The 24,652-nt window shown below is 40.9% G+C and overlaps 1 protein-coding gene across 28 annotated transcripts in view; it reads right to left on the reverse strand.

The window, feature by feature from the left end:
• The window catches only part of NRXN3 (neurexin 3), a 1,990,994-nt gene that overhangs the window by 1,200,199 nt on the left and 766,143 nt on the right, over positions 1–24,652 (reverse strand). For 19 of the 28 annotated variants that reach the window (XR_011198825.1, XR_011198823.1, XR_011198822.1 and 16 more), the window contains exon 10: positions 22,305–22,331. The exons of the other annotated variants lie outside the window; for them this stretch is intronic. Coding sequence is in view for 15 of the 19 variants with exons in the window: in XM_069208384.1 (XP_069064485.1) it covers positions 22,305–22,331 (27 nt within the window). In the remaining 4 variants the exon portion in view is untranslated. The remainder of the gene's footprint in view (positions 1–22,304; positions 22,332–24,652) is intronic. 28 annotated transcript variants of the gene reach the window in all.

The raw sequence follows: 24,652 nt of genomic DNA on the forward strand, positions 1-24,652 counted from the left end.
GCTTGTTTTTATAGTACATATTTCATGTAAAATGCCCTTCTTTATACCGACAACTAACCTGCATCACTGCTTGTTACTTAAGTAAGGAGGGTGCACTTTCACAGGAGCCACCATCTGACTCGGTTTTTAATCTGGCAACAAATATTCCACTAAGCACAGGCTGAGGCGGTTTTCAGTATGGAATTTATTTCGGTTTCCTACTCTGCTGATACTTGAACTCCTACTGGTGCACTGAGAATGTTGTATATGATGTTTCGTGTCGTCACTAGGGTCAGTTTCAGTTAGCACGTGCACTACTGAGGTGGCGTACCACCACGCAGGGGATAGGAGGCCGGTGTAGGGTCAGCTTGTCCTTGCGTCATCACGTACATAAAAGACACCAATAATGAGAATTAGGGTCCATTGCTGATATTACGCATTGCACCCAAGACCTGCTTGTGAGGTGTTTTGTTCTGCATGCAGTGTGAAAATTCCTCGTTTTTACTCAAATTCTCATCCTGGAGCTAGATTCTTTAAAGTGGGTCATCTTTGTATCGTTGGAGGTTCTGTTTCCACTTTCTGCTTTGTTTTTCTATCAGTTTTGTTTTGTTTTGTCACTTAAATGGATTAAATCTCTCTCCTTGGTGATATGTTTTTCTAGAGTCAATTGAACACAAGCAACCTAATGAATATTAGTTGGGTGGAAGTCTGTTGATAAGCTTGTGGTAATATGTTGTACAGAGCCTAAGAGGAAGAGAAACTGATACATGTCTAGCTGCTATAGATTTGTTTAAAGAAGCCAGATGTCTTTCTGTTTTAAGGCCACTGCCCTCAAACTGACATGGGTCATTAACTTTGTATGATTCAAATGGCGAAACAGAAATAGATTGGGTGCTTCCCTTTGAAGTCTCTGCTTAAGAAACAGCACTCCAATAGCTACGAATCTGAACGTCACCTTTGAGAGCTATTTACAAGTGATGCCAACTGACTTCTATTAGTTATGGAAGATGGGATATTATAGGTCAACAGTGCCCTCTTGTGGAAATTTAGTAAATTCCACTTCCATGACAAAGGAATTGTTTTTTATCAAAGGGACGGCCAATTAAAAAACATAAAATAATTCGTTTTAAATGACGAGCTACGGAACGGAATACTTTTGTTCAAAGGGAGGCATTATGTCAAAAACTTTCATCCCATTTCAAGAGCGGGATTATAAATTTGCTTCGACTGGTAGACTATATAAACAAATTACGGACAGATAAATTCAGATCAATTTAGGAATCCAGAAAAAAACTATGAGGAGGGGCTGACCGATAGCAGTTATCCTGTAGGCCGAGGGACGCTACGCAGTAACCATTTTGACTCTTGAAATTGACTTTGAAGCGTTGCACTTATTTTATTAGCTAATTTCACACTTCTCTCACGTGAGACATGATGCCTTGTTCTTCTATACGTTAACATCCCCTTTCAATGAATTCTAGCACCAAATGTTACCAAATATTACCTATTCTGCTGAAGAACAGGTAGTGGTGGTGAGTGACCCTTAAAAGTGGTGGGGTGTAATCCTTGGCTCGAACTCAAGTGAGTGAGCCTTATTTCTTCTCGGATGGTTTGTGGGATTTCCTCACACTCAAGTGTACTCAGTCTTGCTCTCTCATTCAGTCTCAATCAATTGATCTCAAGTCACACTTGCACTCACTTTTAATACTCTGGCTCACTCATTCTCACGGACCCATTCAGTCTCACTTCATTCACACTCATTCTCACACTCTCGTTCTCACTCATTCTGATTTACGTAATCTCATTGTGACTCACTGATTCTCAATTTCATTCTGACACACTGTCACTCAGGGTCACTCTGATTCACTCTGACTCAGTCAATCTCATTTATTTTCTTTCTAACTCACTTGGTCTCTATCTGATTCACTCATTCTCAATCATTCCAGTTCACTCAGTCTCACTCTAACTAACTCAAACTGATTCACTCAATCTCACTGACTCACTCAGTCTTCTTCTGACTCACTCTGGCTCATTCAGTCTCACTCTGGCATAGTCTTATTCTGACTTACTCTGGAAAACAATGACTCACTCAGTCTCACTCTGCTTCTCTTTGGCTCAATTAATCTAACTGATTGTCACTCTGTCACATCAGTCTCACTCATCATTTGACTCAGACAGTGATTCAATCCGTCTCAAGATTCAACCAATCTCACTCAGACACAGACTCACACATAGTAATGTTAATTTGCACTCACTGTTACTCTCCCTCACTCACTTTCACCCATTTTCACTCATATCCTCTCTGCCTAGTACTCATTCTCGCTAACTTTGCCTTATTGTACCTTTACTGACTCTCACCTCCACACACACACAGTGGCACACAGACGTGCTCAAACATACTTACACTCTCTCTCACAATCGCTCTCACTCATATGTACATTCTTTTAAAAATGTTTTTCCTTAACTTGCTACCTGCTCAGGTCCCGTCTGCACTCATGCTGCTCCACTTGGCCTCGAGGCAGCCACACAGCTTATTTCTGCTTCCAGCACTGGCGCATAAAATTGAAACATCAAATTTGCGCCGACACAAAATTGAGGTTTCAGTCTCTGCTTTTTTTACCTCAGCCTTTCCCAACTCTGTCACGAGTTAGGAAAGGGTAGGGTGACAGGCTATTTGATGTGCAGCCCCGGGCACGGTAGCTTGCAGGGCCCATGGCTACCGTTGGCAGTGAACCTTTAGCACATCACAGATGGCGCGCACTGAGATGCACAGGCCCTGAGGCCAGGACTGGGATATCACCAGCCCTAGACAATCTCCCTGATGTCTCGTGCATGTACCTTCATGAGCCAGCGCAAACCATTCCAAAGGGTCCCGGGCTGCCTTAGGATGCTGCAGGACCTAAAGATGGGCGATTTTTTGTTTTTACTATACCAGGAGTGTCTGTCTACTAGACTAAAATTCACACTTGTTATAATTGAAACGGGCCACAAAACAAGGAAAGCGTACACCTGGACCCCATTGGGTAGAGGCAGCGCTAGGTTCAGGAATGGCGAAGAGTCAGAAGGCAAACCTGCTGTTCTTCTCAGATTCACAAGCAGAGCTCGGGGACTCTAGAAATGATTAGTTGACGGTAAGTTAAGTGACAGAGAGAGCAGAAACGATCTGCTTCTTAACAACATGAAGGGTCCCCACACAGAAGGCCTGATTCACAAAGCTTCTTGTATCAGCAAGTGTGAGTTATGAGCACATTCCTTCTGAATTTCCAGGCTTGAGTCAGAAAGAGAATTCTATGTGTGAATTATTTTAAACTTAGGTGTGACTTCCCCATGAACTTCCAGGAGTGGGGTAGGGTTACACTTCTACATGAGTAAAAAAAAAATGTTTTATTCCTAAGCCTCTTTTGCTTATGAAAATTCACAATAAATCGCAAGCCTGAAGCAGGAGTAAGTCACTTCCAACGCAGGAGCAAAATTAATCTAGTTAGTGAAAAAGCTTAGTGAATTTAGCCATAACCATCCCAGGAAAGGTAATGTGAAAGTGTGGTGGCCAGGTAAAAAGAGCCTCAAAAATGTGTATGTAGTAAAAGACTTCTGCAAACTAACTTGCAGGACATTACCGGGGCACTAACAAAAGAACTGGGGACAGAACCCAATGCTAAATGTTAAGAATGTGACTGCAAGAAACACAGGTTCCTTTATCCGCTAATTCCTCAGATACAATAAAGAGCAGGGAATACACTTTTTGCATTTTCCAAGGAAGGCAACAGCTCCAAAAAGTAGACATCTATAGCCGTGCAGGAAGAACACAGCATCTGCAGAAGAAGCGGGAACATGTTCTTGTGCACACTAGTTGCAAAACAGTTCATAAAAAGAGAAGACTAATAGTAGCAGAACTTTACAATTCGCAAACGTTAATTACTTTTATTGAGAGAGGACAAGTATATAATGGATTCTTGCACACATAAGTTCAAGAGACGGAGATAATGCTGAGTACAACTTCACAAACGTTGCCGTTGGCATGGTAAACAGGAATTCCCTTTACAAGTTAAAAATGTAATGTTAATAAACATTTTTGTAAAAAATATATGGTTCTCCTGAAATGGGTCCTGATTCACTAATGAGGTTCCCAGCTGTAAATCATATATGTGTACATAACTTATGTATCCTGTGCATGGCTAGCACACACCTTATAATGTACTCTTGATTTGCAAGCGTGAACTTATATATACGTGTAGTGCAAACACATGTGGCATTTACTTAAAAATGCAGACATTAAAAATACGCAGACAAACAACCAGATCTGAACTTTGGTCGCTCCACTGAGCTTCCCAAGAGCATTTGCAGAAAAGTGCTGACTAAATTGCTAGCCAAATGTGTTTCACCCCCACCTAGTCCAATAATAGTGTTGATTCACCGAATTTAAAAATACATTCCCTGCAATTTTTAGTACATATAACTCAAACCTGAACAACACAGATGTGACTCGTGCTTAAAGTGTGACAAAGAGCACCAGCAGCCTCAAGCAGGGTAACAAACTAGAGCAGGTCAGCTTTTCACCGATGTCAGAGACTGATCTTGGAAATTGATATTAATTGCATCATTTATAAGCAGTGTGACTTACACAAGTATTGATTGATCATGCCCTTGGTGTGAAAAAAAAGAAAGACAATACATTTTATGTACTTTTCTGTACTCGACTGGATGCGCTTTGCACTAGGGAAGGAACTCAAATCTACCCACTGGTCATTTTGTAAAAAAATGAAGTGCCATGGAACAAGGCATTTCTCCAGAGGTTCCTGCAGTTTTTACCACCCATCGTCCCTGTCAGCACTGCCAAATGCCAGTTCCAACACAACTACTAACCACCACATCCCTGCCAGCGTAACCATTGGGACTATTCCAAGCGTGGCCGTGCTGGTATTATTATTGTTTAAAATATTTTGCATTGCTAAACACTTTGATGTGCTCACCTAAAAAATAGACCAACAGTGCTACGATGTGGTTGACTGTTGTAAGTGCTGAGCACCAGCTAAAATGAAACACTCAGTCTACCAGAATCCTAGAAATGTAGATTGTGAGGAAAGCACTAATAATTTTCCAAGAAAACAAAATAAACTTTATTGTTAAAGTATTCATTTATTGATTTTGAATTGTCAGAGGTGAATGGGGTGCTAGTACTGAGGAAAATTCATGAATGAAAGGTAAAAGTATGTATTCTACAAATTTGAGTTTACTGAATCTAAATACTTCGTAGTGTTCTTGCTCAAATATCGGGCTTTATGTAGTTCACATGTAAATTATGCTGGCACAGTTTCTGGAATTTCGTATTGTTTGGTATGCAAAATTCCCGAAATTACCCAATTGCATCACTTTGTGTAATTATATTCACAATTTGTGGTAAAAAATTACCACCAACGTGCTATTCACCGTAAAAAATGTCAAAGAATGCACAAGAACAACAGAATAGGAGTGACTGTTGTTCATGGGGCTTTCAGTTCTTTTCACACACCTTTTGCATGGAATGCATTCTCACATCAAAGGTTAACAGAAGGACACACTTTACACTAAATGTAGCACTGAATGACAGGCTTTCATTTCACATAAATATGTGTAATTTCAAATAATGTTCCCAGTTTAGCATAGTCAGGTGAAAGCAAATTACACAAATTTCTCACACGCTTTCCATTCTAGGACTTGCTTAGTGTGCCATTGCTACCTTCTATATCACCTCCCTCTTCCCTCATTTCACTGTGTTACACTATGCCATGTAGGGCTGTAAATCAGTACTGAAAATAGTAATATTTGAAGTGTCATTACACTGGAGGCTCTACATAGAAATTACTGCCACAGAGAATTGCACACATTTCACACATTCTTTCCTTTATAAGTCTTCCTTAGTGTGCCATCACAACTTTCTATATCACCTCCCTCTTTCCTCACTTCACTGACTAAAATATACCTGTACGACTGTGAGTCAGTATTGAAAATACCAATATTTTGAAGTGTCATTATAAGAGAGGAATTACATTGAAATTACTGCCACAGACAATGAAACTGAAGCAGGCGGTAGCAAGGTTATGTTCTAATAGCTAAAGTTGGAAACTTTTAAGAGACAATGAGAATAAGTGAGTGAAGCTTAGTGATAGATGGGGAAATATATCAGGCGATATAATCAGGTCATTCTAGAAAGATTTTAAACATGGAGTCCTCAGTCATTTTCGGAATTGGGGAAGGTTCTTAGAGCATCTCGGAAGAACTGGACACAAGCTCCAAATGGAAGGACTGATCCAGAGAAATGTTGCTTGGCAGCTTTTCAAGATTTTCTTTTTTTTGTTTTTTAGTCTTAGATAGTCAATGGTACCTTTATAGTTGTCTTATACGAAGAGTTTTTAAGAGAGGTTCCGAGTTGTTTCAGGCTTAACATGTTATGCACACCAACTTGAATTGCATCGTGGATTCTAGGGGATGCCAGTATAGGTATTTTAGAACAGTCATATGGTTGAACACTCTGTTTCCAGAAAATCCTAGCCGCATGGTGGAGAACAGCATTCATTGATGCAAAGGAAGTACATGGAACGCCTGTGAGACTGGAGTCGTGTAGTCCAGTACTGCTAGGCCTACAGCTTGCACTGCTGTGTGAAAGTCCTTAGGACACAATAATAGTTTGAGATTCTTTAACAAGTGCAGGTGTAGCCATGTGAACAAGTTGAGAATTCATTGATAGATGGGTGATGATCCACAAACTGTGGGACTTCATTACTCCTACCATAATGGGGACAAATTGACAAAGTAGACTTCAGATAGACAGCCCTTATAGAAACTGGATTAAAGGGGATACCTAAAAAGAACTGTTTTTACTCCAACTGAAGGACGAAAGATGATTTGCAACGTCATATGGACTACATTTGATTCAAAGAGGTCTCATGTTTACAGTATAAAATGATTTTGATGACATTTCATATGCATTTCAATCACTGGCATACTCTTTGTATCCTCTATGGTGCTGTTGCCTTTTAATTGATTGCAAGGAAGGGATCAAGCTGAAAAGATGTCTTTCTGATTGTACATGGCTAGCAGTGGCTCTGAACTCCTTTCAACAGCCATATCTGCAAAAGATAAATCTACACAATACTATAATTGCAATTCGTTTACATAGTCAGTGATTATGCTGTTCATTCTGTATGACTATAATCAGCGTAGGCCTACTTTGGATACTCCACTTCTATTACAAGTGCATTGTAATAACTTGTAATTCAAAGGATGGGATCACCATTATTTTTTGTGGAGTAATCCATCCACCAAACTCTAAATCAGGCCCTAAGTCAGTTAGTTACATGCCAATGAATCATGCTCAACAATTGTGAAGTTTTTGTAATAAGTTTTATAATATAAAATTCTGGAAAACTCTTAAGGATGGTGGAAAAGAGTCTTTGAGAATGGCCCCATATCCCTTTTTCTGAGATACCGCATATAAAAGTTAGAGAAAGAATTGTACTCTGCCAGTTAAGGTGGTCATGTTTTTATTAAAACTTGCAGGTAAAATATTACACAAAAATCAGGTTTTCTGGAAGAAAAAAAAAAAAAATCTAACATTATTTCTGGAGGCAAATTCTCCAACAATGAGGGAAAACAATTAATGGACATATTTTTGCTGAGCAGGTTCAAACCAGGCATACATTGCAACTTTATGAAACTGCAAAGTCTGTCTCGAAGGGCAAAACATCAATACCACAATTATAATCCTGCACACCCTATTTACCTAACTGGTTCACAAAAGCATGAAATACAAATATTTGGCTGGGATATGTAACAGCTTAGTAGATACACTAAATACGTATTATTCTGTAATTAATTTAGATTATTTTTTGTTCCCAAAGAAGCATCAGTGGAAGGGCAATGAGGTGAACATCCTCAATGTCTTAATGTTGTGGGAATGCACATTGATTTTGTAATGCGTTTTCCATACTTATGTTTGCATGTCAGTTACACCTGAAAATGTTAAGTAAAGGTGCAGAAGGAAGTATCTCAAAATGTCCAAACTGTATGCAAGTCACGGGTGGGTGTTTGAAGAGGAACATCTACAGAAAATAAATGATTGGAAAGAACACTATGAAACTACATTATTTTTTATCAGTGAATCTACGTATCATATGAAATGCTTGACTATAAACAGGCTTCAGTTATAATTCTCCACGAATTCCAGGTACTTATGCAGGACATGTACAGCAAACATTAAAAGTACATGTTTGCAGTGCTTAATTTGAAGCAGTGATTGCCAGTGGGTCCCACTGGCACTCATTTTCGGGGATCTGCACTTATTTCTCATCATGAGAACTTGACCCAGAGCAAGAGGGATAAAGCAGCGAGAAAAAGCGAGTGAAATAAATGGACACGAAGGGGGTCATTATGAGTTTGGCGTATGGAAAACGCCATCCGCCAAACTCCAGTGAACAGGTTGTCGCCAGTGCTGCTGCCTTCCTGGGGGCCCCATTAGGAGTTTCCCGCTGGGTCAGCGGGCGGAAACGGTGTTTCCGCTCACTGGCTCAGTAGGAAATAGCCTACAACATTGACGCTGGCATATAATTAAGCCGGCAGCAATCCTGCAGTGCGTCGTGAGCACCAACACCCGTCACTCTGTTCACTGTCTGCAAAGCAGACAGTGAACAGCGCAACGGGGCTGGCCGTAGGGGCCCCTGCACTGCCCATGCCAAGTGCATGGGCAGTGCAGGGCCCCCTTGGGGCCCCCTGCATCCCGTCTCGGCCAGCCTTTACATGGCATGCTACTGCCATGTAAAAGCTGGCGGAGAGGGGGGTCATAATTCCCAGGGCGGCGCTGCTTGCAGTCCTGCCCTGGTGGATTAGCACCTCCAGCACCGCCAGTCCCTCATGTGAAGGAAAACTACAGTCGTAATGTGGCAGTCAGACTGCCGCTTTGGCAGCGGTCAGACTGCCACCACGACCCTGGCGGTCTCAAGACCGCCAGGATCATAACGAGGCCTGGAGTGTCTGGTGATGTATTAATGAGTTGGAATTACTATTTGCTGATAATCAATAGTGCTGGCCACGGGCTTCTGCGCAACACTTCCCCCCAACCACTTATTGTTTACAAATATAAAATTGCATGTTTATATGTGAAACATTTAGGAATCAGCCATAAATGACTGTAACACATTACAACCATACATGGGCCATGAACTGCCTCACAAGCTCAGTTCTCACATGTTCCTCAAACTCTGGTCTTGTGGATATGGTTTTGGTCACAGAACCTGAAGACCTTATCAATGATCTTGGATTTCAGACTCGGCCAAATTGTGTGATCCTGGCCACAATACTTTTAATTCAGATCAAACCTGTAGACCACTGTGATGTCTCTGTGAATGAAGAGCAGACAAGCCAAGGCAAAATTGGAACAGGGGAGGGAAGGTATTGCATAACCATTTAGTACTAAATTGCATTTAGGTTTTGGGAATAACCAATAAATGCTGCAAATATTCCTCACTGAAGTGTTCTAGACTACATGGGAGCCTGAAATCCACGAATAAAAGACCATCTCTAATTCCATATTACAGGTGACTTGTGATATCCCTAGTAGCCTGTAACAAAGAAATTGCGCAGGCAATAAACTTTATTATTACATGTGAGCTCTGACTTTACAATGCTGGTGCTAGATCTAAGGCAGGTCACCAAGCATAATGAAAGGTACACTTTAGAAAATAAAAACTAAACATGACTTTTCCTTCTTCTGCTCTGCTTTTCTAGATAAACATTGATCAAGAAGAAAGGAGATATTTATGACTAAATATTAATTTTTTCCACTCTTTAGATAATTATAGGAAAGACAGAATCTCTCTGCATGTTCTAAGAAATTCAGAGCTACAGTTTTTTAAAAGAAAATCTGATTGTATTAAAATGATTCTAATATCTACTGCAACAAATGCTTAACTTCTTTTAGTGTGTTAAGTTTTTGTAATGGAGATTCTAATTTTATTCAAGTTACAACGATTTTATCTCTTTGTTATGAAAAAGCACCACACCAATAATCTAAGTGGTATGCGGAAAGAGTTATTGTGTACCAATGTATTTTAAAGAACATAAGTACCTCCTGCCTTGGATATATTTTTTAATGGTTTTAACTGTAACTTTTTTTACTCACACAGGTGCACTTTGGGTGATCTTCAAAATATCATCTATGGAGCAGGCTGTGTACAGTTAAGCTGTGATTCATGAGTGATTTTTGTTTTAACATTGTTAGGACAACCAGAATATATCTCAACCTTGCATATTGTATGTTATTATTCTACTGGTATGGAAAGCCCATTTGGGGAAATAGACCAAAGTCACACTGTTATACATAATTACAAGAGCACAATACTGTCTTTTATATGTTGAACAAACATTAAGGGTTTATTGGGTGTATGATGAGACATGGCTATAAGTACATATACCAGCGTGGATATCATAAAAGGAACATGTGACTCATGCGCCCAGAATAGATCATTAGTGTACAATGGAAGCCATTTGCTAATAAGGCAGGTTGTGGGTATAATGAATCAGAAAAATCATTAACCTATTTTGCGTATTGCATAACTTGTATGTTCAAATATACTTGATAACAATGAGTGTAGGATAATGCTTCATCATCCACCGTGTATATTGCATAAATTGAGGAGATACACAGAGAGGTGTATTATGGCACATGGTATTATAAAAAAATTGTACGTCAAAAATAGGTGTATCAAAATAAAAAAATGCACTTTAGACTGTTATTGTTAAGAAACAGAGGCCCTCATTATAAGTGTGGCGGTCTCAGGACTCTGTTTTCGCCCGCTGGCCCAGCGGAAAACTCCTAATAGGGCGGCCAGCATACTGCTAGCACTGGCGATATGGTGGCTGCAGCGGCTTCGACGGTCTTCTATGAAGACCGCTGAAGTAGTAATGAGGCCCAGAGTGTGCATATAAGATAAAAATGAATGAATGTATAAAATCATTAATATTCCAATCTATCTGCCATTTGAACTGATATCCTGCTCCATGTTTTGAGCTGTTCATTTTTCTATATTCTATGAGAAAAGCTGTAAGGTGAAACACGTCAGGCCATCAGCAGACTGAAAAATAAACGCAGATGTTGCAGCACTTACGAGTGAGAGCAGTTTGTTTCTCAGGGACTTGGTAATATATATATATACATATAACAGAGATGTGGTGTTAATAATAGTAAATCTATATTTAACTTCACAGTACTTTGGTCTTTGATATTTAGGCCTCAAACTTTGTCCCCAGATACTTATATCCTCGATATTCTGACATACAACCCTAACTGGAAGTTCTAGAAGTACAACTTTCTGTTTGGTGGGCTTAATTGTCCTCAACAGTTGTTATAATCTGTGTTTTTTTAAGTGGAAACCTGTGTGCAGGAAATAGAGGCATATGCTCCCGCTTGCTCACTAGGTGAGCACTACCTCACCTACCCCAACTCCCTCCCTCATTTCCCTGCACAACCCCCTTTTCTGTTTTTCTCACACTGGTTTCCATACATTCTGATGCTCCACCACACGTCACCCCTGTTACAAGCAAAACTAGTCTTGTTCCATTTAAATGAAGGAGACAAAGCAGTATGCGGTCCGACTGTAATTATCTCCAGAAGACTGTCACTGGGCACACTGAGGCTTTTGCATGAGACAACAGATTGATACATTTTCTGAAGGAGGTGAGTGACATATTGGTTCTTTGTCTGGCTGGATATAAATCCATCCTCTCAGGCTCTCATTTCCAATCTCACCTCTTCTCTGTAGTGATTTCAGGACATTGTGAAAAGCAAATCTTGTCAAAAGAATGAAGCTATCCTGCACACCCTGCCTTAGGCACAGAAGCCTGCACATCAGCTAAGATGGAGGATTTACTTTTTTATATTCCACTCCCATGGAGGAAAATGTGGTCCAGATGATGTACTAGCTACCTTTGAAGAAGTGACTTTGGAAAGCATAAGATAATAGAAATGGATTGAAATGCAAGGCATTGAGTTGGTTTGATAATTTACATGTCAGCCCCAGGCACCTTTAGAAAATAAAATGAGAACTGGTAAATTGTGCAAGTTCTTAGCTGGATTTTTAACAGCCATTTTTGTCATAGTTCAATTGCTTACTGACAGTGGAAGCATGACAACTATGTGAAAGTCAAATGATGGGATTTTCTGAGGCATAAAGTATTAGAGTGATAACCAGACGCACTGGACTGCATGAACTATGAAGGGTTTTGGAGATAAATCAGTATATTGGAAAATGCAGCAGGGCCTATATATATATATATATGTATTCACTGAAAAAAACAAAGGTTACATGGAAGTTATAGTTAGGAAATAGATTTTTTTTTAAATGAGAAATTCACTTAAAAAAGCAACGGTTATAGGATGTTATAGTTAGGCTCACATTTTAAACGTGCAAAACCATAGAAATTCACCTGTTATAGAGTTATCTCAAGCAACTATAAATCGTGCCGCAAGGTACCTATACGTCGTGCCCTTGTCATGCACAGTTGTTTAATCAAAACTTTTACTACAAATATTACATTGATATTATCAATGATGTTATCAAAGTTGTCATGAGCACCACAATTTTTGGATAATTAGCAGTGCCTGGCGAAGGCATGAATTTCTATGTTATTTTAACGTAAAGTAATTTTCATTAATAACATTAATCCAACTACCACCACGCACGTTCTTCGGACCAGTCCCTGCAGCCAACTCCTATAACCACCAAACACTGTGCTGCACACAGCCTTCGGCCATGTGCAGCGGGGTTTTCTGCAGTGCCTGGTCTCTCGCCAGCCCCTGCCGCCAACCCCTATAACATGCCAACCCTGCATGGCCCCCTCCTCCAAAGGCCATTCTCGGCCCAGGGGGCCCCATCTCCCAAGGCCCAGCATCAACATTTAATTTTTTGGGGGCGGGGACCATGTAGCCCCCTCCCACAGCCAATCTCAGGCCTGGGGATCCCAACCCCCTGGGCCCGGACTAAACATTTAATTTCTTTTTGGGGAGGGGTGCAGCGCTGCCACCCTCTAAAGGCTGATCGCGGCTTCGGGGACCCCATCCCCAGGGGCCCAGCATAATTATTGTTTTTTTGGGGGGAAAGGGGGTTGTGCCCCCCCGCCAGGCCAATCTCGGCCCGGGGACTCAGTCTCCCAGGGCGAAGTCTAATTTGTTTTGTTGGGGGAGGGGGGCTGCGTGGTCCTCCTTCCCAGGGCCGATCTCTGCCCTGGGGACCCCATCCACCGGGGCCTGGCCATGTGACCTGGGTGCCGCCAGGTCACCCATTCACAATGTTGGGCACTATGGGGGAGTCTGAAGGCCCCCGTTGCCCCAGCTGGCTCTCCACCTCCTGCGGGAGCCAGCATTGCTGTCACAGAGAGGGAGCTGCTAGCAGCTCCCTCTTATAGCAGTTCCTTCTCTGTGAAAGCAGTTTCCTCTCTTTCCCTGCCTGCATCTTGCTGCGAGCAAAGTGTTTGCTGTGGCTTGACAGCAGCTGTCAAAGCTGCAGCCAAACCACAGCAAACAGCTATGTCTCAGTGGATGGGCACCCCGGGACATAGCAGGAGCTGGCCCTGGGGGATGGCGGTCCCCAGGGTCATCAATGGCTCCTTGAGGAGGGCCGCGTGGCCCACCTCCAAAAATCTATTTAGCCTAAGGGAGCTGGTGGTCCCCAGGGCTGCAGGGGTCTAAGACGGATTCTGTTCTTTCTTTAATGTTTGCCCAGGGGAGGTATTGGTCCCTGGGGCTGCAGGGAGGGGGGCACATACTTTGAGAAATGCCCTGAGAGGTGGGGGTCCCTAGGTCTTTGGGGCAGGCCACGAGGATCACCGCAATATATTGATTTTAAGTCCAGGGTAGGTGGAGGCCCCTAGGATTGAGGGGTGGCCCTGGGGCACCCATTACAGTTGTTTGAAACCCCGGGATGTGGTGGTCCCTGGGGCTGTGAGGTAGCTGGGCACCCCCGCATCTCATTTTTAGAAGCCCAGGGGAGGTGGCTGTCCCCGGGGCTGCGAGGGGGAACCGGAGGGCCCCCCATATTAAAAATGTAAATGTCCCCAGGGCCTGGCCATCCAGGGTCCTCACAGAAACACGTGTGGGAGCCTGCACTTGTTTTTTTATTTATTTTTTGCTGCAATTTCATGGCAATTTGTTTGAAAAAAAAAGCTTTTTAGCCCTGGTTTTGGGGGGGGGGGGATCCCCTCTTGTGATCCGACCACCATAGCTAAGTAGCAGCTAAGTAGTCTGTCCCTACCATGGCCCCTTTTCTTTTTTTCACATCTTTTTCAAACCAGGAAGTGTTGTCAGCCAATCAGAGCTGTGCATTTGCCATGCACGAGCTCTTATCTTTGCAAAGTCTTTGCAGTTAGAGATGTACAGATGTTTTTTCCCTTTAATATCTCAAAAACTACTGAATGGATTTACAGCAAATAAGCAAAAGCACAATCTGAGTACCGAAAGCTAGCTTTCTGTGAAGTTTGCTGTAATTCCGTCTAGGGGTTCAGGCTACAGACGTGTTTAAAGGTCCATACAGGCAAGTCAAAAAAGCCTTTTCTAATGAAACATGGTCCTAACTATATATATAAAAGATTAAAGCCACTGAAATTCACCAGCTATAGTTATCTCAAGTAACTATAATCCATGGCCTAAATTAACAATATCTTGCACCCTGCCATGCAGTGTTGTCTTTAATTATGCCATTTCAGATGTTCAGATGTTGCATTGATGTTATCAATGGTGTTATAGAACGTCATGAGTGATGTAATGTGTGAGTTAATTAGCAGAGTATGGTGGGGCGGAGTTTTTGCTGTAGGTTCGAGAAAACATTCTCAAGGAAGCTAAAATAGGTAAACATATTTTTCAATTGTTTTTCCCTGCACCGAAGTGCATGCAGTTTGGCATGCTGCAACATAGCTGACTAATTTGTTTGTTGCCATTTTGGTACAGTTCTTCTACCCATCAGTCCAAAGTTATAGGCAAAACCAAAAATGTTTGTCCAATGGAAAGTGATGTTGAATCATAACTACAAAGGAACAGCAGCTACTGTGGCATACATATGTATGTATATCTCTCACGAGCAGTCACCATTGTGGTGTTATGTTTTATCTGCACTTTTCGTTTTAAAAGCTTTTTTTGTAATTTGTGTAATTTACCTATAACGTTTGATCCCCATGTACAGATCTGCAACAAATTTGGCACTCAATTAGCGTAACAGGATAAGGTATGACTTGCTAAACATCATGCGATTCGTGAAGGGGAAATAAAAAGTTACGCAGGTGTGAAAAGAGATGTGCTTTCCTATTTTTACCTACCATAGGAAACCACTGAATGGATGTACACCAAAGCTGGTACAAACATAGAAACAGAAAGCATATAAAAAATAAGCAACTCCTCTTGGATTAGTGAGTTTCTTCTCCGGTCATCTATTTCGCACCCACAGATCCAAAGCCTGGTCTGTAGGAAGAAAATATTCTCTTGTTGTCGCAATAACAGGATGTGGACATGGTCCGCATGTCCCAAACAAAACTTAGTGGCTACATAAGGGGGCAGTGTGAGCACATTTTCAACACAAGGTCTGAATGGGAACCCCTAAAGCGGCCCCTATGGATCAATATTTTTAAAAAATGTTTTCTATTACATAGGATCCACATGCTACAGAAAGGGTTCACATAGCTCAAGCATAATTTTACTTGTGTCAGGTATGCGGATGAAGAAAAATAGTTCACAGACAAATGACACATTTGAGGACCATATACAATTTAAAAAAACTAGACTACTTAAAAATTCTTCCATAGGTGTGCACTGGCATCTGTTTCAAATGCTATGGTTCACATATTGTGAACTCAACTTTTCTTTAAAAAAACGTAACCAGGTCTGTTACTTGAAACCCAGAGTCATAGACCAGGCACACCTACAATGCGTTGGGGCCAGACTGTGCATAGCAAAGCACGGAAAGGGTACATGATATGTATGCGAAGTGCATCATAAAAACATGCAAATCCATTGGAAAAAAAAAACATTGTTAAAAGTAAACTATGATTCAGTGAAGACACTCCCAAAAAGCCACGACATATGATATGCAATGCATACGATAATTCTCACCACCCACCATGTTCAATGCACTACTTTGCCAAAAATATAGTTAAAAAAAAGGTCCCAAAATTGCCAATGTATGTGAAATCGCACAACAAGCTACTGAATTGATACCTGTAAATATGTCATGGTATAGAATGTTACATCACAGACAGCAGTGGGCGAATCTCCATATTGCTACAGATTATACTTCGTTGAAAATTAAAAACAATGTAGGAAGAAAATAATACCTATAAAGATACTCTAACACGGAAATGTGTTACATTGATGCTGAAGATGAAAAAGTCAGGAATACCAATTTTTGGCATGGTCATAGTTTGAAAAAGAATTACAATTATGGTGTGTTTTGATATTTATTTTACTTCATGCAAGCATCGATTATAGTATTATTTTATTGTATTTGGTTATTTTTGTACTGTTTTATGTAGCATGATCGTAACTTAATGGCTGGTGGGTACACGAAAAGAGATGCCTTCGTATCATCACAGGATTTTGCTGAGTTCTATGTTTAGTTCATGCCTCAATTCAGTGCACTACTCATATTTCTTAAAGTAGGTTACAGTTCTTGGGAACATGTTTGATCGTAGAGTAAACCTTTTTGACAGCATACTTCTCAGTAGGTCCTGCACATTGTAACCCTGGAACTGTATAGGTCTAGCAGTTGGTCAACAAAGTAGACCTGAATACAAATGTTTAATTATAATTGCATCATTAACTCTGCCATCGACTAGTAACACATTCTACATAACATTTACATTTAGTTGTTAGACTGTTTGAGAATGTGAGGTGTTTCTTTGAATGCCCTCATCAATAAAGGAAAAAAGCTTCTAGTACTCATGGTACATGAGTCTATCTTTACCTACATTTAGCTTATGAAACAAATCCCAGAATGGAAGTCCCTTAAAGTGACAGACTATCCATAGTCCATCTGCTGTAAGAACAGTGTATCATCCTACCCAGACAGATCTTACTCCTTTATCGATAGGAAGAATGCCCTCTCTGCTATTCTATTGCATTACGAGACCATCAACCACTATAATCAGTTGATTACTTCCAAACCTACCTGTCCCGATGCAGTGACAGACTATCCAAATATACCTATCTAGAAGGGAAATGCCAAGCTTGCTGTCACTAGGGGGGAAGACTATCAACTTGTACCCATTTACTATATACCATAGTTACAGACTATCTGTAGCAAACTATGGGAAGAAGACCTGAAAGAATGACACACACAATCTGCCTATACCAACCAGTCAAACATTATTCAGCCTTATGTCCTTCTCCTATAAGAAAGAGATGGCCTATCTCGACCAATCTAAGTGAATGACCATCACATTCTCCTTCTACAGTGACATGCTTTAGACCTGAACAGTCCATTGGAAGGAATCAGCATTTTGTAGTATTACATACATGAATTCGTGCCCATCCACTATCTTTAATTTATACTTAACAATTTGTTGATCCATCTGATGTACTGATCCTATGTGGGTTAAAGACCCATGCTCACCACACAATGCACAAAAGTATCATGTAATGTGCCTCTCTGTCACTGGTGTGGAACACTGAAGCAATTGTGGGATGAGGAGGATCCTGGGTGCACACAACCACGTTCTCTAAACTTTAGGTAATCCTTAATAAATAGAACCTGTATGAGTTCCTGAACTAGTCACAAGAATCCAAATGTGGGCAAGCCAACCCAATCTCATTGTATGCAAAGAGAATATGGCATAAAGAAGAGTAATAAGTGGTGAGGTAGCAACAGCAGGTGGGGTATCAAACATTTGGCTTACTCCATCAATGCATGGTGGGCATCATAGAAGACAGTATAGCACAAGTGCAATTTGACTCCTCCAACACAGACCTATTGCTTCTTGCACAAATGTGTAAGTGTGTTTAGGGACACTAAGGGACATCCCAGTACATCTAGCCTTTGCAGACAGGGATCTCCACACCTCAATTAATAGAGATGCTAATGAGTGCTAGTATGTGTAAGTGTGTCAGTAAATCTAAAGCAAAGACTGAGCTATGAAGCACCAGACTGCTGAACCCAAGTTGTATTCCTTATCAATTGCTGACACTGTTCAGAGATCTCTGGAAATCATTACTTGTTACATAATGCTAAACACTAGGCACTGAACATTGCTTGTATCGACACATTCATAATATAAGCAATACTTTCCAAGAACAGACTGATCCTGCCCACTCCCATTTACCTTGCTCTCAAAGTCAGTGTCCCAGGATTATTTTCTCAATTTGTACTCTCAAGGATCACTCCAACATGGCATTACAATTACCTAGATTATTTCTCATCTGCTGCTGGTTTATCCATAGTACATATTCTGTCTAGTATGCATTACAAATATGATGGAGAAAATATTCAAATGTAACTGAAAATCATCTATGTCCCAAGTACAAAGCACTTAACCCAATATTTAACTCTGTGGCGTTCTACTATACACTCACAGTTCCACTCCAATGATATATCATTGATTCTACCCCTTTAAAGATATGTGTCGTTCTAGATGGTCTTAGCTCCACCTGCAGCACAAAGTACATCACCTGCTGCACATACTTGTCTTTTTCCTCATCCTATTCTACGTAGATGTATACTAGAATGGAGCCAGCAAACTGTGTTTCAAAGCCTGTCTATATTCCTTATTATAGTGGAATTGTGACATCGCTAGTCACCCGCAGTTACAAAATAGTGCAACTACTCATGTGTAATAACTTATTACTGTTGTATTCTGATGTGAAAATGCCTCCTGCCAGATCAAACGGCCAAGGTGAAAGCCAGGTCACGGAGGACAATTGCCGCTATAGTGCAAACAACACAAACAAAGAAAAAATGTAAATGTAAATTAGCACTTGTATAGCGCACTACTCACCCGTTAGGGTCTCAAGGCACTGTACTCATACCGCTATGGAACCCCTCCTGGCTTTTCCCTGTGAGGCGCCCACTCCTGAGCACCCCGAGGGTGAAGCCAGGCATCCAAGCGCTGTTGGGGCCGTTGTGGAGATTAAACAAGCTATTGCCCAGAGTTGCAGAGTGGGACCCATGAATTAGATTAGACACCGAGGCGAGAATTATCTGGTCAAGGGGAATTGAGCCCAAGACCTGCCGAAGTGGGACTTGAACCCTGGTCTTGAGCCAGATCTCTGCTTCAGGGTCTGCCGCTCTAACCATTGAGCCACACTTCTCCACTAGGGGGAAGGGTTTGTCCTCTTTCTGATCTGTTGTTCTAAATAAATAATAATCAGCAGAAAGGATGTATTTATGTCAACATGCTTATTTTTTTCAAGGTGTAGGTCATAACTGGAAATATAGAATCTTTGAAAATGTTTACACATTCTGAGCTACAGCATTTATATAATCTGACTTATTCTACTTTTATTCTTCACATTGCGAATATCCTATCGCTTCCACATGCAAAAGCCACACACAAAGGATTTAAGAATCTTGTCTGAAGTGTATTTGCATGACAAATTATTATAAGGAATAAAGCCACCCCTTGTACATTTTAGGGATATTGCAAGTCACCTCGGAGTTCCATGACCTTATTTATCTCATATATTCAGCAATATTATACTTCTTCCCTTTCCAACCATTAGGCAGCTGCTGGAAAGCAATGCATCTGCTCTTTGATCTGTGCAATATCTGTGTGCTTCAGTATGTCATGTGCTCCTTGTGTGCCCAGACCTAGAAGGGTTGTCTTTCGTGCGCAGCGTACCCTTCCCAGATTTCCAGATGGAAAAGTTATCCCAAATTTTGACCAAATGCAATTGACACATTTTAAAATTCGGACAGTAACACACAAAAGTTAAGAAACAAAACTTACCTGGCACTCACCTGAACTCAACTCCATTTCCTGCCACTTACCTTACATGGCTCAGATAAGCAGTGACATTTGTTCCCGTGGACGGAAAGTACGACTGTGCTTTGCCAGTGGTTGCTCTCTTTGATATTAAAAAATGACTAATTTTCTCACATCAACAAATTTATCAGCAGTGACTGCGTATTTTAAGTCTCTAAAACGACCAGTACCCTTTGCCCCGGAGAGCCTTTTACACACACTCCTCTTGTGCCACTAAAATGCTAACTTCACAGTTATATAATTACCTTGTTCCACACGGGCTAATGAATTACTGTATCCCGGGCCAGAATGGAGAAACAAAACCAGTGCTGGCAAAAATACTCAAACCAGCCCCACTCCCTTCACCTTCTTGCACCCTCTCTCTTTCCATCCATCCCTTCTCTTTCTCTCTTTTCTTTCTTCTCGCTTTCTGAGCACCTGATCTCTAGCTTCTCACTCCCTTCGTCTCTCTCTTGAAGACTCCGCTTGCTGTTGCGGTTAACTCTGGGGACCTAGGAAAAGGGACCGAGGGACCAAGAGTGGCCCAGATGGTCCCAAGGACTCCATCCAACCAGGGAAATGACTGGTGGAATAGAAGGCCTTTCCGTCCGTGCCTGTATTCATCTGAGGCCAACCTGTAAAGGACCAAGAGGATCCAAACCATTCTGCTGCCAGTCACTCATGTGCTATAGGAAGCCTAATATCAGTCATTACGTCCACCCTCATCTAAGTCTATGGATACCTAAGGTATTGGAGTAATACTGAGACTTTTCCTTATTTTACAAAAGACTCAATGCAGGGAGTGATAGGCCTCTTTACACCAAGTCCCTTGTGAGATAACAGACTAGTACATGCCTGGCTAAGTGTGATGCCCATCTCATCATAGGGCTAGTTGTTCTATTCTGAACATTTCTATTGTCCATTTCAGAGGCACTGGGGGACGAGAAGTCCCTTACATTTACTGTCACGAAAACAGAGCTGCCAATGTCATAATGGGTTTAAGTTAATGAGGTTAAATTATCCACTATTTACAACTGGTGCTATCCAGCTTACTACATGAACCAGTGTGGCATAACAGGGCTCACAATTTCCAGAGCAATTATAGGAGGACCTATAGTCTGGTTCGGAGATCAGGAAGATAGGACATGTGGTATGTGAACGGACCCAATTTACTGACATGGTCATGGACTGGTCAGCAGGCTAGCTGACAGGTTGCAACTGGATGGGGATTTCAGACAGGTGACATGCCAACTCTTTTCATTATCTTTGCAGCATATTATTTACTTCCGGACTGGGATATCCCTTAATTCCCAGAAGAGAATGCCTGCTGTCTTGAACAGGATGTGCAGGCCACAGTAATGGAATTGCATAAAACAGTAGGTAATGATTGAGAATATATATCCTACAGTGATGAACAGGTTGCTTTCCAACAGGCAAGCTCTTCAATGTGGAAGGCTAGTTGGAATGGGACAGAGTTAGTCACATATCAGGTATATGTGACTGTTTCTGCCCCAGATCTAGCAGGAGCTTCAGAAGTACCGACTTACCAGGATGTCACCAGGGATGCTTACAACTGAGCCAACCTCTTATTACTTCACTTCTGAGAGTGAAGATGGGTAAAAGCACTAAAGAGAACCAGCCCACTGCCCTATTCGCCCCGTGCTCATCAACTGAAAATCCGGAGGAGTGGTCTCACTGAGCAAAAGTATGTCCTGTAGTCAGAGAGAAGTAAAATAATGCAGTCACCATGCATGGTGTAAGATTTTTACACAATGATTGTGTACATCGTGCAGTGAAGAAGCATAAACCTGTTATTAACTTGATAGGAGCAGCCTAAACCAATCACTTGACCAAGAGAAACCTACATCCCACAAAGTCACAAAACAGTTAACTTTAACACAATTGTTCCCGCAGGCGACATCAGCAAACTTTACTCGTAGTTTTTTTTGTTAACACATGTTTTCATTGTTAACTACAAAATTTGTGGCAAATCTAAGATACCAACGAATGGAAAGGGTAGAGCTCCATGTTTTTTTTTTTTCAATTATTGTTCAGTTTACAAAAAGAATATCTGTAAAAACCCATTACGTGTCGCCAGCGAGAACTGGTTCAGTTTCAAACGTACTCCCTCCTCCCAACAGTCGCCCCCGGTAATCCCCACTGACATATTTCTTGGAATCATTCAATTTACCATTACATAAAACACAATCCCCACTCAAACTTGTTAAACCAGCGCCACATGGCAATTGAGCAAAATCAGAAACTACAACAGTTTAGAAGAGAGCAAATCAAATGGAGATTATCCACACAGGCAGCTACTTTTTCACAACAAAATAAAAATTTGAGGGTAAACTTACTGGAATTACAGTTTATCCTGATACAGTCTAAATGGGGAAAAATAGGTGTAAGATGAAATCGCGTCCTTCAAGGTTACAGCTGCAGACATCCAAAAAACTTTAATTCCACCCTTCCGGGGACAGACACGCAAGATCTGTGGCCATTTTATACTTCTAAATAAATATTAACACACGGTACAAATGAGATGCACATGTCATTGGAGTCATTATGGTAGCCTGTATGTATGGTCTACATAAATTGCACATACATGCCTGCATTAACTTTCTAGACAGACAAGTACACCAATTTATGTTGAGAAATACACAATCAGGTCCGGTCAAACTGAACAAAGAAAGACTAAGGTGCGGTCTCTGCGTTCTGTTTGGGTTATCTGTCAAAAAAGTGGGGAATTGAACAGTCAAAGTCACCCTGGTTGCATTTACAGGGACCCAATCTCTGGCCAGATTGCTTTTAAACTTGCTAAACTCTTCTCTATTTTTCAATATGTTCAGAAGGTCTGTAGGGTTAACAGATTGACTCCAGCCCATACTCCCATTACCCTAAAGAGGTGGAGTGGTGGGCGCCTTTGTTCAAAGTTTATTTTTTCACTGCCAAACAAGATGGCAGTGCCCGGCGCCCTGTGTAGAAGTGATGCCCTGTACAGAACAGGTCTATTTCCCTCCCTGCCATGTCATACTTGTGGGCATATAAAGCTTTATTTATGGAATAAGGAACAGAAAAAACCTTTACAAAAAAACAATTACTTAACCCTAACCTAATACAACTTCCAGTCATCCCTTCCCTAAATTTTCGAAGATGCAATCCCTTCAACCTTTTCTATATTGAGATGTGTCCCATCCGTATATATACCGAAAGATGCAATAGCATTATTGACCAGTCTTAGGACAGGGTAACTTATGTCACGTCATATGATTTTGTATCATAAAATGGCCACTTACAAACCACTAACCGCACGGAGACCCATACCAGATTTCAGCGAGCGTGTTACTTTTTGGCTTTTTTTTGTTTGTGCCTTACTGTTCGGGGATGAAGGCCAAAGGTCCAAGATACAGTCAGCCTACCAGTGTCTCAACTGCCCTGCTGTCGGAATAGCAGGTATCAATAAAAAGGTTTGAAAATAGGAGGTGCAGCATACGACAACAGGGCAGGTGGGTAGAGTGCTGGCTAGACCTGGGATCTTTGGCAGGTGATAGCTACACCTGTTAATTTGGAGAGAGGGGAGGAAAAAATTAGAAGGAAAGGGTGACAGGATAAACAACAAGGAGGAGAAAGGATGAAGTAAAAATAAAAAAAAATAAAAAACAACACAAACAATTAAGACTAAGGAAATCATACGTTTTTGCCGCAATTCTTGTCTCTAGAGTCTGATCAATCACAAACTAGCGAAAAGAGAAGATATCAGAATGGTGAGAAGTCATCTGAAATGGTGATTGGGAGAACTTTTTCAAGCCTTACATCTTTACATCTTGCAGCAAAAATGAATTGTCTTTGCCATGATGATTGGGGCTGTTAAGCCAACAAATCAAAAATTCATTTGAGTTTTCGGAATGCTGATCACATATGGAAAGAATTTCCATTAGAATTCTTCTTTTCTATACTTTCCTCATAAACATCCATTATGGATATCCTGGCAACTATATTGGATTTTTCATTTCAGTGAAGATGTTTTCTTTCCTATTGGCATACATTCTCATCACAATAGGTACTGATCTATAGGTGATTATGCTCGTAAGATACTGAAATGCATTAATTCAGCTTCATTCATGTGAATAAAATCATGATTACAGACCGATGAGAGCAGATTGGCATACCAACACTGTTGTTTTGCATTAAAATGTATCTCACCATCTTTGTTAGAAAGACGCTAATCGTCATTGAGCGATTGTTAAACTTAATTTCTTTTTTAATCAATTGTATGCTGAATTTTATGACTTGCATTGATTCCCTGTATGTTCTGCCTTCCACAAAACTCTGTTGCTCTCTACTCCTTATCACTGTCTTGTGAAAACACGTTTTAAAATGAGTCTGCTTAATTCTTCATGTTTAGGATGGTATGAAATAAAACGTATTCATATTTAAGTATCTCCCATGGCACAAGAGCAGAAGTATTCAACTCGCTGTCACATAAGGTGGATATTTTATGAGCAAGATTTACCTTTTTTTAATGACATACATTTTTGTTTAAAAAATACTGCATTTCAAATATGTAAGAGAAGGTTCCTTAAGGTTTACTCTTCTGCAGTCTTTTCTGTATTCTAACATTTTTCAATTCATTCACATACCCACTCCTATTTTATAATTTCCCTTGGCTTAAAGTTTATTTTCCCAAGCAGATCTTTACATCACG

Source organism: Pleurodeles waltl, chromosome 9 (assembly GCF_031143425.1).
Source record: "Pleurodeles waltl isolate 20211129_DDA chromosome 9, aPleWal1.hap1.20221129, whole genome shotgun sequence".
NCBI lineage: Eukaryota > Metazoa > Chordata > Amphibia > Caudata > Salamandridae > Pleurodeles > Pleurodeles waltl.